We start from the raw sequence: 15,857 nt of genomic DNA on the forward strand, positions 1-15,857 counted from the left end.
CCGCGCCCGCTGCCCCCTTGGCTTGCAGTCCCCTGGCGGGCCTCAGGAGGCACCCAGCCCCTGCAGCAAGGGGTCCAGGTGCCCAAGGAGAAAATGCTCAGTGCGCAGGGCCCAAATGGGCGGCGTGGATGGGCGATCCCCTGAAGGTGCGTCCGGAGGGACTCGGATTACTGCCCAGTTTGTTTACTTGATGACTGCCTTGGCAATGGCTCTGCCTGTTTGGCCCCCTAGGCACCTACCCCCATACCCACAAGCTTCTCTTGCAGCACCGCGGCATTCGCATGCCTTCACAGCCGGTTCCAGTAGTGCCTGTGCCCCGTTTATGTCCCCAATCCTCTTCCTGTTGCCCCTCTGTAACCCCCAGCTCCAGTGTCCCCAGCCTCCTTATGCTCTCAACCCCTAGCCCTACACCACAGACCGAACCCCACCGCTGGGATGTGAAAGGGCAGAAGACTCCAGGAACGTCTGTCTGCATCCAAGCGATTGCACCAGAAGGGAATTCTTAGGACTCTTCCTCCCCTGGTGTCATGTGGCCAGCTGCCCTGCAGTCTTTCAGGAACTGGGTGGCCAGAGAGACACCTTGTGGTGCAGGAGGAGGATGCAAGTGAGGAAGGCAACCCTCGGCCACGCACACACAACTCACTCAGTCACCGTACAAAGCACGCCTGCCGCCAACGCAGGCTCAAGCCCCGTTCTGTCCCGATGACATTACCCCGCTGACGCCTTAGGGGTGGCGGCCGAGGGGTGGCAATTCTAAGAGCCCCAGTAGCTGGCTTGGCCCTGAGAAGACGTGGTTCTAGCGGAAGCGAGGCGAGCCGAGACCCAAGCCCTAAGCTGGAGCGATGGAATGGGACGTCAGAAGTAGAACTGGAATGAGTAGGACCCAGCGACTCCAAACCAGGTAAAGAGAGACTGTCCTGGGCGTCCAAGGGAGGTGCCAGGAGAGAGTGATTGGCGGCCCCACCAACCAATAGGAGCCCGAGGCTGCGCAGGCTAGCCCCATTCCCGCAGCCCCGGAGGAGCGTGGGCGGGGTTCCCAGTCTGCGACAGTCGCTGGCTCCCGCGAGCGGGCGAGGCCGGCAGCCACTACACAGGCAAACAGGTGAGGGGGCCGAGTTTGAGAGGTGGGGGGCTCAGGAGAGCCGAGATGAGGCTTGAGTGCTGCATTCTGGGTCCCAGATCTGCTCTGAGGGACTTGGCCCCGGGTTTTGCGCGGGATGTTGTGCGATCCTCCCCAGCAGATCCTTCCCTCAAGCTTGGGAGAGGTTCACACTACCTCTTTAGACCGGGAGCAGCGACCTGGGCCCCGGGAAATGTCTGAGGGCCTTGGCTGCAGCTGTCTAAGGTCCTGGAGCCCTGCCCGCGAGGCCCAACCCCCCACGGCTGACCCCTTACGCGCATGCACAGGAGAGGGGGTGGAATGAACTGCCCTGACCCCTCATTATGTCACCGTTTGAAGCTCCAGGTCCCGCAATAATCCCAACCTCTACTGAGGACTGGGGACCGCAGTAGATGACTCAGCTGAGAACAAGAATGAGGGGTGAAGAAGAGGTTCCCACCTGCCTTGTATAAAGTCCACAAAAGTTCATGGAAGTCTCCGGCCTGGAGTGGGAGAGGTGTGGGAGCCTAAGGAGTGGGAGGGCAGGATGCTCACTGGGGGGCAGTAGGGGCAGCATTTACACCCCTCCCCATCCCTGTCCTCCCCGCCCAGGCCTGGAGCGCACACTTCCCAGAGGCAGCGCAAGGGAGGGCTCCGCGTTACTGAGACCCCAGGTCTGCATCGGAGACTCATGGAGCTCGGAGCACGAACAGCTGGCCTCTCTGGAGCTAGCAGGTTCCTCCTGAATCTCTAGGGCGCCGCCCCAGCCCAGCCACCATGGCGCACGGTTTTTCAGTGGGCTTTGACCCACTGGGCCTAGGAGACCTAAGCTCCGGCTCTCTGAGCTCCCTCTCCTCCCGAGGCCACCTGGGCAGCGACTCCGGCTCCACCGCAACGCGATACCTGCTAAAGAGGCAGCAGCGGCTGCTGAATGGGCCCCCCCGCGGAATCCGAGCCTCGTCGCCCATGGGCCGTGTCATCCTCATCAACTCCCCCATCGAAGGTGCGGGCGGGGCCCAGCCACTAGCCTGGGATGAGGAGGTGGGAGTGGAGGAGAGTGGGAGCTAAGCAGGGGGAGGCAGAGCCAATATAGGTGGGGGAACTCGAGAGATGGGAGTGTAGGGAAGGTGGGGGGGCCTCTGGGAACCCATTAACTTTTCATTACCTACCCTTGCCTCTCCTCCAGGACAATCCTTTAAGGTTCTAGGATTGTAGAAGGGTCAGAAGTGGCAGACAGGGACATGGCAGCAGGGAAAGGCATGTGTGTGGCATGCTAGCTCCCAAGTGAGCAAGGCAGGGCACTGAACCGGCCTCTCCCTCCCATAGGCTCTGCAAATTCATTTGTGTCTTCTTTGGGGGGGAGCAGGATGGAGGAGGACATCCTCCATCAGCCAGTCCACTGTGCGGCCAGCTCTGTGTTGGCTGTGAGGAGTCAGTGCCCAGGCTGGTAGACAGAACTAAAGGTTTCAGGCACAGAAAGAGGGGGATGAGGGTAGAGCAGCAAATGTTTAGAAGAGGGGGGAGAACAGGGGGGCCGATTCTGCCCCAGCCCTAGGTAGGTCCTTCGGGGGATCTAGAGAGAAATAGGACCCATTTTTCACCTTCCAGCAATGTACAGTGTAGCAGGACTTAGAGTAACAAGAACAGCTAGTGGTGGGATGGAGCTCTCAACAACAAAGGTTGGCAGTGAAAGCATGGAGCGTGGTGGGGTGAGCACTTAAGAGACAGTCTGCAGTGACAGATGTGAGGCAACAAAGAGCTGGTAAGCAAGATGGGACCTTGCATGTCAGGGGCAGAGTGGGGGCCCCCAGAGCCTGGGCTTTCTGTGAGCAGGACCAGATAAATATCTCCAGCTCATCTCCTCTTTCTCAGTCAGCGTAGCACCTCTGGCTAGATCCCAGACTGGACTTTTCAGGCCCTGCTCCTGCCCTTGTCAGCCGGGTCACCAGCTGGGCAGCTCTGTTCCCCTCCTGAGGCTGCTGGGACAGGGGTCGGGTGTCTCGCTCAGGGAGCAGGCTTTCCTCCATCCGTGGCTGCTCGCCCCTGCCACCCACCACTGTGAGCCTCACCCTCAGGTGAGCAGAAAGGCACTGCTCAGGGCCACTCACCACTGTCATTCTGGTTAGGCAGCAGGAGTCCCCAGAGGAGCTAGGAAACATTGGGTGGGGGCACTGCAGCACTGCCCTCCCATTCTATTGAAAGAACAGAACTATGCTGTACCCCTCAACGTCCCCCACACCCATGTATGATGCAGCAGCTGTTTATACCGTCCCCCTAAAGATCCTCTTCTGGAATTTCTATGATTTCTTTCTCCCCCTGCCTCACCTTGGTGCCACCATGCAGCCCAACAATCCAAGGACCAGGACTAGGGCATTGCCCTGACCTCCTGGCCCCTACCCTGCCTGGGCTGGGAGCCTCTGAGCTCAGAATCCTCCCCATCACCTGAGCAGAAATGTCCTCCAACTCTCCGCAGCTGGGACCCCCTGCCCCGTGTTATTATTGAGTAGCCGATAAGGGAGAAACAGTGAGAAGGAGGAGACTGCCACCCACATCAGTCCCATGAAGTCCCACCAGCTCCTTAAACTCAACTGGTCCCAAAGAAAATTCATTACCTTTAATCCAAACCAGCCCTTTCTCCTCACTCTCCTAGTTCATTCATTCATTCATCCATTTATTATTTTGTTTATTCAAAAAGTACTTATTAACTTCTAAGCACCGTGCAACATACAGGGGAAGAGAATGACAAAAACTACCATGACTGAGCACACAGCCAAGTGAGAGGAAACATAATAAATAATGCACAGAGAAGCAAATAGTGACAAAGGACAGGAAGAATCCTGAAGGAAGTAGTCATTTGGATGATATGATAGAATTGTGGTTCTCAGACCTTAGATGCATCACAATTGCCTGGAAAGCCCATTAAGAGATGGATTGATTGCGGGCTTGCTCCCAGACCTTCTGGTTCAGTGGGTCCATGGGAATGTGCGAGAATTCACATTTTTAACAAGTTCTCAGGTGCTGCTGGTCTGGGCACCACGCTTTGAGAACCACTATAATAGGCACTTACTGGGAGGAGGGGAGGAGATCCCAGGAAGGCGTCTCTGAGAAAGTGGCGTCTGAATGAGGAAAAGGAGCTGGCTTTGCAGAGATCTGCGCAGGGGACTGGAGGCAGAGGGAGCCGGAAGGAGGTCAGTGTGGCCAGACCTCAGCGAGGGAGGGGAGAGTGGCTGGAGGTGAGGGCAGAGGGCTGGGCAGAGGGAAGACCATGAAGCCCATGAAACCCCACAGAGCACGGGGAGGGGTTGCAGTTCCTCTAGGAACAGGAGCAGGCGTGGAAGTTTTCAATCAGGGGAAAGGCATGACCTAATATGAAAGCTGCTCTGGTGGCTGCATAGAGAGTAGATAGAGGGGTGAGAGCAGAAATTGGGAGATAATTAGAGGGTTGCTGGGGCTGCCTCAGGGGAGAGGCCAGGGGCTGGGCTGGGGCAGCAGAGGTAGAGAATGTACCAACCTTCCAGGACCTGAGCTCCTCGGCTCAAAGCTTCAAACTGGGCATTATCCTCCTCCCCCCACCTCCCACCGCCCAGGGCCCTGGGGAGGCCACAGAGAGGGCCTGAGGGGAAAGGGGTCATTGGCTGAGGCTGAAAAGGTCCTGACATCTGTGTAGATATAATCAGCTGGGGAGCCCCAGGCTCCCTCACATCTGTCCTGCGCTGCCCCCGCCCTTGGGGATTTCCTTCTGAGCTGCCTGGGCCATGCGCTGTAACCTGATTTCTCTTAGATCAAATTGAAGCGTGATGTGTGTGCGTGCATGTGTGTGTGCGTGTGTGTGTCTGTGTGAGATTTCTCCCTCTCAAACACCTCTAGAGTAACTCTTGCCCAAGAAGAAATCTCAGCTTCTCACCTGGGACCCAACTTACCCCTGCAGCCTCCTCACTGTGCTCTACCCAAAAGGCCTCCTTGAGGGCCGGCAGCTGGGCCTGGCTCCCTCCATTTCCTCATCATTGCCCTCCCTTCCCCTCCACCCAAGAAATCCCACCCATCTCAGTCTCCTAAGAAACCTTCTGAGCAGCTCCAGCCTCTAGGGACCCTGTCCCCCTCTACTGTCCCCGAGACTGATGGAGAGGGCTGCCCCGGGCTCTGGGCACATGCTGCAGTGTGCTATCATTGTGGGTTTCTCTCCCCGTGCAGCCAGGTCATTCCTAGAGCCCTTACCTCCAGAGTCACAGAGGCTAAAGATGGAAGGGGCCTCAGGGATCCTTCCATAACATCGCAGACAGGGATTTACCAGGTCTCACCTTGCATGCCTCTACAGATGGGAAGCTCACTATCCCAGAAAACCCATCCCACTGTCTGATGGCTGAATGTTTTACAAAGTGTTTCCTTACAAAATCTGCCTCTGTCTAATTCCACTATGTGGGCTTGCTTCTGCACTCTGGGTTACACAGACAAAAACATCTAGCCTTCCATAGGATGGCTCTACAACTATTTAAAGGTAGAGTTAATATACTCGTTTCTGCTGCAAGCTGAAGAGCCCAGACTTCATCAACTGTGCCTACATAGAACAGAATCTTGAACCTTCCTTTCTGTCCCTCTGACCCTAAAAATGCTGGGATTTTTAGGAATTTGGCTTACCCAGGCCTGTGGGCATGTGAAGCTTGGTAAGCATTGATACACATGTACCCCCATATTAGGAGTCCTGTCCTGCTGTTCTCGCTGATCCCACACCCTCCCACGTGGTATCGAAATCACCCAGAGGGGACTTAGAAATTGGCTGCCCTCTGACCCATTTAGGGCCCTAGGTGCCTGTGTGGCTGTGCCCAGCAACCCAGATTGTGCCAGCTCCAAGTTGGGGAACCCAGGGTCCCTCTGTGCCAGAATGAACATCGGGTCATGCCTATGTCCCCATCCCCACAGCCAACAGTGACGAAAGTGACATCATCCACGCAGTCCGGGTGGAGAAGAGTGCAGCAGGGAGGCTGGGTTTCAGCGTGCGTGGGGGCTCGGAGCACGGCCTGGGCATCTTCGTCAGCAAAGTGGAGGAGGGGAGCAGCGCAGGTGAGCAGGGCCCCTAGGGTGAGGTCCTGGCTTGGGATGTGACACCTACCTGAGTGAGGGGCAAAGAGTGCTGCTGTCAGGGGTAGGGGAAAGAGTCTTCAGCTCTGGAGGACATGATGGGGAGACAGGGAACACCCTCAGGGCAGAGGGGACGAAGGGACAGATCCCTGGGCTAATAGGAGACAGTCCACCCTGCTCTGGGGATCCCCACTCTGATTGAGGAAGCTCAGTTTTACCCCAGGAAGCCCCGTCTGATGGGGGAGGCTCAGCGTGACCCTGGAGACCCTTTCCCCTAGTGCCCCATGCCAGCCACCCCCGTCCTCTGGTGCAGAGCGGGCTGGCCTGTGCGTGGGGGACAAGATCACGGAGGTGAACGGGCTGAGCCTGGAGAGCACCACCATGGGCAGCGCCGTGAAGATGCTGACGGGCAGCAGCCGCCTGCACATGATGGTGCGGCGCATGGGCCGTGTGCCGGGCATCAAGTTCTCCAAAGAGAAGACCACGTGGTAAGCAGCACCTGCCCTGTCCCGGCCCCTGCCTTGCCCCAGCCCACCCGGCACCACCACCCCCCAAACCCATTGGCAGAAGCTGCTTCTGCTCTTCCTGCCCCTCTGGGCGCCAGAAACAGGGGATCCTAAGGCCTGACTTGGCCACGAGGAGAAGCGTGTCTCTGTCCAGCCCTTCCCCATACCAGTGGCCCTGCTCCCATGGCTGCCACTGTGCAACGGGGGACAATAACAGCACCTCCCCATGGGGGCACTATAAGGATTAGAAATGCTCCTGGCACCTTGCCGAGGCTCCATACAAAGGTGATCAGGATGGTTTCCCAAGTTTGATGAAACCTATGTCCCACTGAGGGCCCCAGGCCCAGGCAGGTCCCCAAAGGCAACCCCCCTTTCCCGTGCAGTTGTCAGGGCTGGGAGGGCAGGTGGGTGGTGGTGGATGGAGACCCAGCCGAGGCCCCCTGCTGTTGCCCCAGGGTGGACGTGGTGAATCGGCGGCTGGTGGTGGAGAAGTGTGGCTCAACGCCGTCGGACAACAGCTCGGAGGATGGCGTGCGGCGCATCGTCCACCTGTACACAACCTCCGACGACTTCTGCCTGGGCTTCAACATCCGTGGGGGCAAGGAGTTTGGCCTGGGCATCTACGTGTCCAAGTGAGGGCTGGGGCAGGAAGTGGAAGGGGTAGGGCTGGGACCTGGGGATGGTGAACAAGCGAGGCCTGGCCAGCTGCCTGTCCGAATGAGGGCCTGGGTCAGAGGGTCACCAGGAGGAAGGGCCAGGAGCTTGACTGGGGCATCCCCGTGTCCAAGTGATGTATCTGGAATGGGGGGCGGGAGGGCAGGCCAGGGGCCTAGATTGATGCCTGTCTGCCCCCAGAGTGGACCACGGTGGGCTGGCCGAGGAGAATGGCATCAAGGTGGGGGACCAGGTCCTGGCGGCCAATGGTGTCCGGTTCGATGACATCAGCCACAGCCAGGCCGTGGAGGTGCTCAAGGGCCAAACGCACATCATGTTAACCATCAAGGTGGGCAGGACCCTGGGAGTCAGGGAGAGGCCAGCCCAGAGGAAGGGCTTCCTGGGCCACCCTGGTATCTAACATTGCTCCGCAATTTATGGCGTTTCCCTAGCTGCGTGAATGGTAGGGCAGGCATTGTTCCCATCTCTATTTTGCAGAAGACATTGAGACTCAGAGAGGCAAAGGAACGAAGCAGTCAGTTACTCAGCTGGTCAGCAGCAGGGCCTGGTTCCAGTGCTGCTCCCTGATTGCTAGAACAGTGTCCCTTCTTCTGAATGGCGGAGGCTTAGGGTTGAAAGGCGCAAATGCCCTGCCCAGAAGGGTGAGCTGGTAGCAGTGGCTTTGGGCAGGACCTGCGTGGTGGGCATCCCCGCGCACAGGGCAAGGAGGGCTGGGGCCAGAGATTGGATGTCAGGGGAGGCGGCTGCATTCATTATTCCTGTGGGTCTCCCCCTTGCCTGAGGATCAGGTCCTTCTCACACTGGCTCCTGGAGGAAGTGACACCCCGCTCTCCCCAGGGCCCAATCCCAGCCCCTGCTCTACCCTTCTGCTTCCCCAAGCCTTCGCCCATCTGGCTGTTCACTGCCCTCTCTGCCATCCCCCACCTCCACTTCCCACCTCTTCCACATCCCATTTCTCCCTTTCCTTCCTCTCAGATTACCCCAAATGCCCCTTCTCACTCCCACTCTGCCCACTTCTTCAATAATAATTCATTCAATAATATTTCGGGGCACCTCCTGTGTGCCAGCCACTATGCCAGCTACTGGAGCTGTAACAGTGAACAGGACAAAGTCCGTGCTGCTGGGGGAGACAGACAAACTCTATGCTTGCAGATTGTGACAGATGCTATGAGAAGACTAACAGAGAGACAGGATGGAGTGATTTAGAAAGGCCCCTGTAGCTCGGGGGGTCAGGGCAGGCCTCTCTGAGGAGGTGACACATGATGGGCGGAAGGAGGAGAATCCAGGCAGAGGGAACAGCAAGTGCAAAGGCCCTGAGGTACAAAGGAACTTGGCATGTTCAGAAATAAAGTGGCCCATGAGGCTAGAGTATGATGAACTCAGAGGAGAGAAATGGGGTTGAAAGTTTACTCCTGTCCTGTCGCCCCCCATTCTTGCCCTCCCTTCTTCCACTCCCCCATGCCCTTCTATGCCTACTGTGCCCTCCGTCCCCAGGAGACCGGCCGGTACCCTGCCTACAAAGAGATGGTTTCTGAGTACTGCTGGCTGGACCGACGTAAGTGGCTCTCGTCCCCAAGGTTGGAGGGAAAGGGCTGAGACCTGAGGGTGGGGCCAGGATCTCTGAAGAAGAAAGGGGGAGACCAAGATCCCCTCAGGACGTTCCTGTAGCCCAGAGCTATTTCTGGGCTCCCTGCTGAGAAGCTGCAGATCCAATTCCAGGCTCTCCTAGGGTCTGGCGTCCCAGTGGGTGAGTCGAGAAGTGACTTGCCCAAGGTCTCCCAACAAGTCAGAGGCAGGATTGGGGAGCAGCCGGTTCCCCAGACCCCACGGTTCTAACCTTGGCTGCTGCCTGACTGATGTTCGTTCCTCCACCCTGAGCCCAGGGGTGGTCTGCAAGCTGGGCAGGGCCCGGAAGCAAACCGGCAGACCCCTGAGATGCCCTGCCTTCCCCACTCCATGCAGTGAGCAACGGGGTGCTGCAGCAGCTGTCCCCCGCCTCCGAGAGCAGCTCCAGTGTCTCCTCCTGTGCCTCCAGTGCCCCTTACAGCTCAGGCTCCCTGCCCTCGGACCGCATGGACGTCTGCCTGGGCCCCGAGGAGCCTGGCAGCCTCGGGCCAGGCTGGGGGCGGGCGGACACAGCCATGCAGACGGAGCCTGATGCGGGGGCCCACGTGGAGACCTGGTGTAGCGTGCGGCCCACGGTCATCCTCAGGGACACAGCCATCCGCGCTGACGGCCTCCCACCCGCCCGCCGCCTTGATTCTGCCCTCTCTGAGTCCCCCAAGACCGCTTTGCTGCTGGCCCTTAGCCGACCCCGGCCCCCCATCACACGCTCCCAGAGCCACCTGACCTTGTGCGGTACGTGGGGGATGGGTGGCTGCTGCTTTCTCCACAGTCCCTGGTCCCAAACCTGTCCCGACCTCTGCCCCAGACCTTGACTCAGCCCCAGAATATACTCAGATCCTACTCTGGGCTCCAAACCAGCCCAAGCCCAGCCCCTCCCATCCTGGAGCTCCCAGGCCTGTTCACATACACGCACACGCACACGCACACGCACATGCATTCTTGCAGGCACCCGCTCCTCCAACTGGCCCTCAGGGGAGATTCCGAACGTAGCTACAGCTGTGGGGTGGCGGGAAGGAGTCAGAAATTTGGAAGAAGAGCCCCCTATCCCCTCCCACCCCGCAGGGCTGCAGATCCTATCTGCCCCACCTCCTCTCCCTTCTTTCTGCCCCTCCCCACGCCCCTGGCCCTCGTCCTTCCCTTCTGCCCACCCCTCCAGCCCCCCGGGTGCTCCCTCGTGTCTGCAGAGGAGAAGAAGCAGCGAAAGAAGGAGAAGTCGGGGTCCCCTGGGGAGAAGGGAGCCCTGCAGCGCTCCAAGACGCTGATGAACCTCTTCTTCAAGGGAGGGCGGCAGGGGCGCCTAGCAGGGGACGGGCGCAGAGAGGCCTGGACGCTGGACAGCGGGAGCCTGGCCAAAGCCCGCCCTCGCCCGGACGCGGAGAAAGGTGAGTGCTGGGTTGATCAGACAGGAGGGCAGGGTGACGTCCGCTAGCCATGGCACCCAGCAGTCCTGGGGTGAGACTCCGCACTGCCTCTCACCAGCCGTGAGTCATCGCTCAACCCCTGCGAGCCTCAGTTTCCTCAGGAGTAAAATGGGAGTAATAATACCTGTTCTTTAGGAGTAGTGAGGAATAAGTGAATGCACGTACATAAATCGCTTAGAACGCTGTCTGGCACCGGAGATGTAGTGGTCGTTATGGCATCCTTATCGCCTCATCTCCCCATTTTACGGAAGGGGAAACTGTTAGAGTCACAGCACAGCAAGGAAGCAGGAGAGCTGGGATCAGATGCTGTGCTCCTGTGGTGGCGGTGATGGTGGTGGTGGCAGGGCACATTTTCCTAGAGCATTTGGCTTCACCTCCCCTGGCCAGAGCTCCACTGGCCCAACCCATTTCTAGAAGCATCCTTAAGCAAGGCCATTTCTAAGTCAGGGCCCAGGCAGAAGGGTCCTGCCCAGGCTGACTCATGTCAGGGACTTCCCAAGGACGCTCACAAGAGGCCCTGTCCTCTCTCTGGTGAGTTTCAGAGACTAGACCAAGAGTGGCTGAGTTAGTTAGGACTCTTGGAGTTGCACATGACAGAAACTCAACTCCAAGTAGCTTTTTTAAAAAGCACTTCTTGGCCGGGCGCGGTGGCTCACGCCTGTAATCCTAGCTCTGGGAGGCCGAGGCGGGTGGATCGCTCGAGGTCAGGAGTTCGAGACCAGTCTGAGCAAGAGTGAGACCCCGTCTCTACTAAAAATAGAAAGAAATTATCTGGCCAACTAAAAATATATATACAAAAAAATTAGCCGGGCATGGTGGCTCATGCCTGTAGTCCCAGCTACTCGGGAGGCTGAGGCAGTAGGATCGCTTAAGCCCAGGAGTCTGAGGTTGCTGTGAGCTAGGCTGATGCCACGGCACTCACTCTAGCCCGGGCAACAAAGTGACACTGTGTCTCAAAAAAAAAAAAAAAAAAAAAAGCACTTCTTGGCTCTGCTACAGATTTAAGCTGGGTCCAAAGGTCTGAACAATATCAGCAGATGTCTGTCCCCTTCCATCTTCCCATGGGTTAGCTTCATGATCACGTGGGCTTTGCCAACTTGGACGTAAAGTGGCCACCATTGCTTAGCAACTCCAGGGCAAAGAGAGCTTCTTAAACAGTTCCAGCAGAAGTCCCAGGACGGGCCCTCATTGGCCCAGCTAGGGTCCCATGCCGTGCTGAACAAGTCACTGTGATGTGGGACAGAGAGAGGTGCTTTCACTAGCCAGCCTGGGGCTTGTGCCCACCCTGGAGTACATGGGCTGAGAATGGGGGGAGGGGACTCCACAGGGAAAAATCAGGGTGCTGTTTCCAGAGGGAGAATGGATGTCGGGTGGGCAAAGACAACCAGAGGATAAGGGGCTGGACCCCGCTCTACCCTGGAGTCAGATGTTCTGGGGTCTCAGGGTGACAGTCCCATGGGAGAGAAAATTCCTTCAAACTCGGGCGGGCCAGCCCCTCTCCCTCAACCATCTCTCTTTCCCACAGCTCCCAGGGCCCTGCTCTCTCCCGGTTCTCCCTCTCCTCTCTGGCCACTCTCTCCTTCAAAGGCTCCTCTTTCCCCTGTCCCCTGAAGGTAGGTGACCCCCAAGCTCAGTCCTCAAGGCTCCTCCCTCCACCCATTTGCTTCCAGTGAATCTGCACAAGCAGAGCTCAGACTGTACCCTCTCTTGATCCAGAACCTTCACTGGCTACCCATTGCCTATGGAGCGAGTCCCTAGCCTCAGCTCAACCTCCAAGCCCCTCATGGCTGGGCCTCTTGCCCCCCGTCCCATCTACTTCTGGCCTGAATCCCCCCTTTCCACCAGTCCTGAGCCCTTCCAAGCCCCATTTTCAGATTGGGGGCCAGAGCCTGCAGCTGAGCCTCTTTCTTCTTCATGCAGGGGGCGTGGGGCCCGTGCAGAAGTTTGTCACCTGGAGACTGAGACGTGGTAATTCGCGCATCCCTTTACCAGGGCCTGGTTTACAGGGGAGCAGTGGATGGGGATGGTGTGGGGGGCCAGCTGGGTGGCTTTGGACTAAACTCAGCTGGGGTCAGGCATGGGGAGCAGGCAGCTGGGGAGGTGCCTATTGGGGCAGCTAAAAGAATCAGATGAAGCTTACTAGGAAAAGGGGGTGTATTTGGGGCTTGGGTTGGGACTCCCAAAGACAGATTTGGGGCCATGAGGGAGCCTGTGCTGGGACTCCAATGGGAACAGACTCCCTATGACAGCGCCTGCCCAGGGGGCCCAGGGGGCACTGTGCTAAGCCTCTGTTAAGGAGCAGACTGGTACGGGGTCCACGTTGGGGGCTGGGGGGGCAGGGGTTGGCACTCCATTGGTGGGAAGGCCGCCATGGAAGACCACAGTAGGCAGCACAGGGCTGGGATTCCGTCTGGGTGCCTGGGCCTCTCAGCCAGCCTGTTCGGGACCCTGACCTGCCGAGGGAGGTCCCTGCCCTGCTGCAATGGCTCCTGGCTCCTCCGTCACACCCTTTGCTCCTGCCCTGTAGACCGGGAGAGGGGCCGGGCCCTGCTCTCTGCCAGGTCCGGGAGCCCCTCCAGCCAGCTGCCCGGCGTGGATGAGTGGGTGCAGGCCTGGGAGAGCCGACGGCCCCTCATCCAGGACCTGGCGCGGCGGCTGCTGACTGATGACGAGGTGCTGGCTGTCACCCGCCACTGCTCCCGGGTAAGCCTTCAGCCTGCCCCCCAGCACATGGTCAGTCAGTCACCCAGCCCTTCATTCATTCAGGCCACTGTCCGCTGACCAGTATCCCGGCTCGATGACAGGAAGCCAATGGTCAGTAAAAGCAGAAGTCACTCCTGTCACATACACCCTCAGTAAGCGCACAGTTAGGAAGGGGAGATAAACAGTGACTAGAACCTAAACACCCATGGTGACAGTCATGTGAAGTGCTGTGAAGGGAAGGAGCATGAGAAGACAACTGGAGGGCACACATTAGGTGGTGCGGTCTGGGAAGGCCTCCTGGAGGAGGTGATATTTAAGCTGAGGAGAGAAAAAGCCAGACAGGTGATGAGTGGGGGAAGAGTCCCTGCAGTCACCTGCCTCTGTCTTCTCTAAGTAAGCCCCCGCTGTCCCCCCATGCCTCCTTTTGCTCCTGGGTCAGTCAGCAGGACTGGCCTCATGCCAGGCCGCTCCCCTGTTGCCCACATAGGTAATCCTTGGCCCCACTCAGTCCCCTCCAACACCTACACTGTTCTCGGTGCCCTTTGACTTCCAGCAGAACCACAGGGCTCCAGGGTGGGGGAGTCGGGTTTGAAGGAGTCCCTGGAGCCTGAAGTTGGGGAGGCTGTGGAGGCGCAGCTTGCCCCCTCTGGGGGGATTGGAAGGTCCCCGCCTATCTCTCTGTCTCAGGAAAGCCCAGGTGTGCGGTTCACAGCCCGTGCAAACCTGCGTGGCGGCCTGCGGTGGGCTTCCTGTGAGCACACGCGTCAGCCCGCGCTGTGTGTGAGGGCCAGCTGAGGGGTCTCGGAATACCGTTTGTGGCTTCCCCCCACCCCCGCCTTGTTTAGCGGGGGACTGTTTTGTATGTTCATGTGCTGTGCACTGGTGTGTCGTTGGGGTACCTGGTTTGTGTCAACATGACTGCATGATTGTGTCTGTGTGAGCGTGCGAGTGGCTGGCTAGTGCATGAGTGTGTTCGTGCATTGTCACCTGGAGACTGAGACACGGTCATTCACGCATCCCTTTACCAAGGCCTGGTTCACAGCAGAGCTGCAGAGGGAGTGCAAGCTAGGGGGCAGCTAAGGGGCTTTGGGCTAACTCACCGGTGTCAATCATCCTGGGCTCTCGGCGCTGAGTGGGCCTGTGGGTACCAGCCTGCAGTGAGCCTGCAACTCCAGATGTGGCCACGAGGTGGCGCTCTGTGTCTGTTTCTTTGGCCCGCTCCTTTTCCCCACCCCTCCACTCCCCTCCCCTGCACAAGCCAGGCCTCCTCTCACTGTGCTCTCAACACCTGCGGGGCTCCAGGTACCACCCAAACCTGGCCCAAGCCCCACCCACACCCAGAGATCAGACTCCGGGATGGAGCCCTGGCCAGAGTGATTAGTAAGGTTCCCCTAGTTACTCCGATGTGTGGCCCTGAGCCCCTGGCCTCCCCTCTCTCCTCCCTGAGCCGTCTCCCCACAGCCACCAGACCAAGTGTTACACATCCCCTCTCCTGTCGCTTTACATTCCCCAAGCCACCTAGTGACCAGTGTCTTTGGCAGAATAGAAGACAAGCTCTTTGCCCTCACGTCCAAGGCCCTCCCTGATTTGACTCCTAACCCACCAACCTCAGCTCTCCCGCGGCCACGGCGCAGGTCTGCACAGCTTCTGAACTTGCACCACTGTTGGGCGCGCTGCTTGCACGATAGTTCCAACCTGCACAGCCCTGCATGGAGGCTCTTCATGGACCCTGTGGCCAAGTGAAACCTCTACCTACTCATTATTCCACACCACTCCGGGAGTACTTTCCTCCTGTTCCCTGCATCTATCCTCTAAGAATCAGTGGCAATACCACCACCTCCATGAAGCCCGCTCTGATGCTCCCTTCCTCTGAGACTCCCTCTGCCCCGTTGCCAGTGGTTTGTAGCTCACTAGGGTAGGTGACTCATCTGCCCCTCATTCTCACTAGACTCAGTTCCTGAGGATCTGAGACAGGGTCTTCACCGCTGTGTCGCCACTGTCTGGTACAGGGCCTGGCTCTTAGTGGATGCTCAATGCAGGTTTGTGGACTCGAAATGTGTGCGCGTATGTGGTTGGTTCTGAGCAATGGATGTATCTCTCTTCAGACAAAGGGAGTATATTGTTGATATGTGGATGTGTGAGTCCCTGTAACTTATGTGTGGTTTAGGGCCACGCGGTTTGTATTTTATTTATTTCTAGATATTTATGGATGACTCCCTCTGACGGCCAGGGCACGCTCTATCTGTGTCTATGCCCACAGGAGATGTTCTCTGTGTGTGTGTCTGTCCCTGAATCAGTCTCCCTCTCGCCACCAGGGGGCGGCGTGCTGTCCAAGTAGGGTGGCTTCCAGCGTTCAGGTCTTCAGAAGGAGTGGGGTGTGGCTGGTGGCATCCCAGCAGTGCCGGGGGCTCCACACCCCCCAGGACACTGACTGGAGAGGCTTTCCCTAGAGCCCCTCTTCCCCAGGGCCCCCATTCCAGCCCTGAGCGAAGCCTAGCTTGTAGGTCTGTGTGCAGACACATGCTGGGCCCGCCAGGCCCGCAGCCTAGTGTTTGGCTCGAATTCCTTCCTTCTGCCTGGGAGGCGGGGGTGGGGAGAAGAGTCCACTCCCTGCACATCCTTTTCCGGCACCAGAGCAGGCAAGAGCCAGACTCCTCAGGTTCCAATCCCTCTTCACGATTCCTAGTCTGCGTGGCTTTGAACAAAGTCCTCCTCTCTAAACCCCAGTTTCCTCATATGTAAAACACGAAT

General features: G+C 58.2%; 1 protein-coding gene across 1 annotated transcript in view; it reads left to right on the top strand.

The window, feature by feature from the left end:
* Positions 1 to 15,857, top strand: part of PDZD7 (PDZ domain containing 7) — a 19,612-nt gene continuing 3,755 nt past the window's right edge. The window contains 11 exon segments of the mRNA XM_045568594.1: positions 1 to 901; positions 1,712 to 2,102; positions 6,017 to 6,157; positions 6,489 to 6,663; positions 7,137 to 7,313; positions 7,537 to 7,684; positions 8,851 to 8,911; positions 9,319 to 9,714; positions 10,167 to 10,364; positions 12,324 to 12,371; positions 12,931 to 13,106. Coding sequence (XP_045424550.1) covers positions 1,877 to 2,102; positions 6,017 to 6,157; positions 6,489 to 6,663; positions 7,137 to 7,313; positions 7,537 to 7,684; positions 8,851 to 8,911; positions 9,319 to 9,714; positions 10,167 to 10,364; positions 12,324 to 12,371; positions 12,931 to 13,106 — 1,746 coding nt within the window. The 5' untranslated portion in view covers positions 1 to 901; positions 1,712 to 1,876.

This window comes from Lemur catta, chromosome 14, assembly GCF_020740605.2.
Source record: "Lemur catta isolate mLemCat1 chromosome 14, mLemCat1.pri, whole genome shotgun sequence".
Lineage (NCBI taxonomy): Eukaryota > Metazoa > Chordata > Mammalia > Primates > Lemuridae > Lemur > Lemur catta.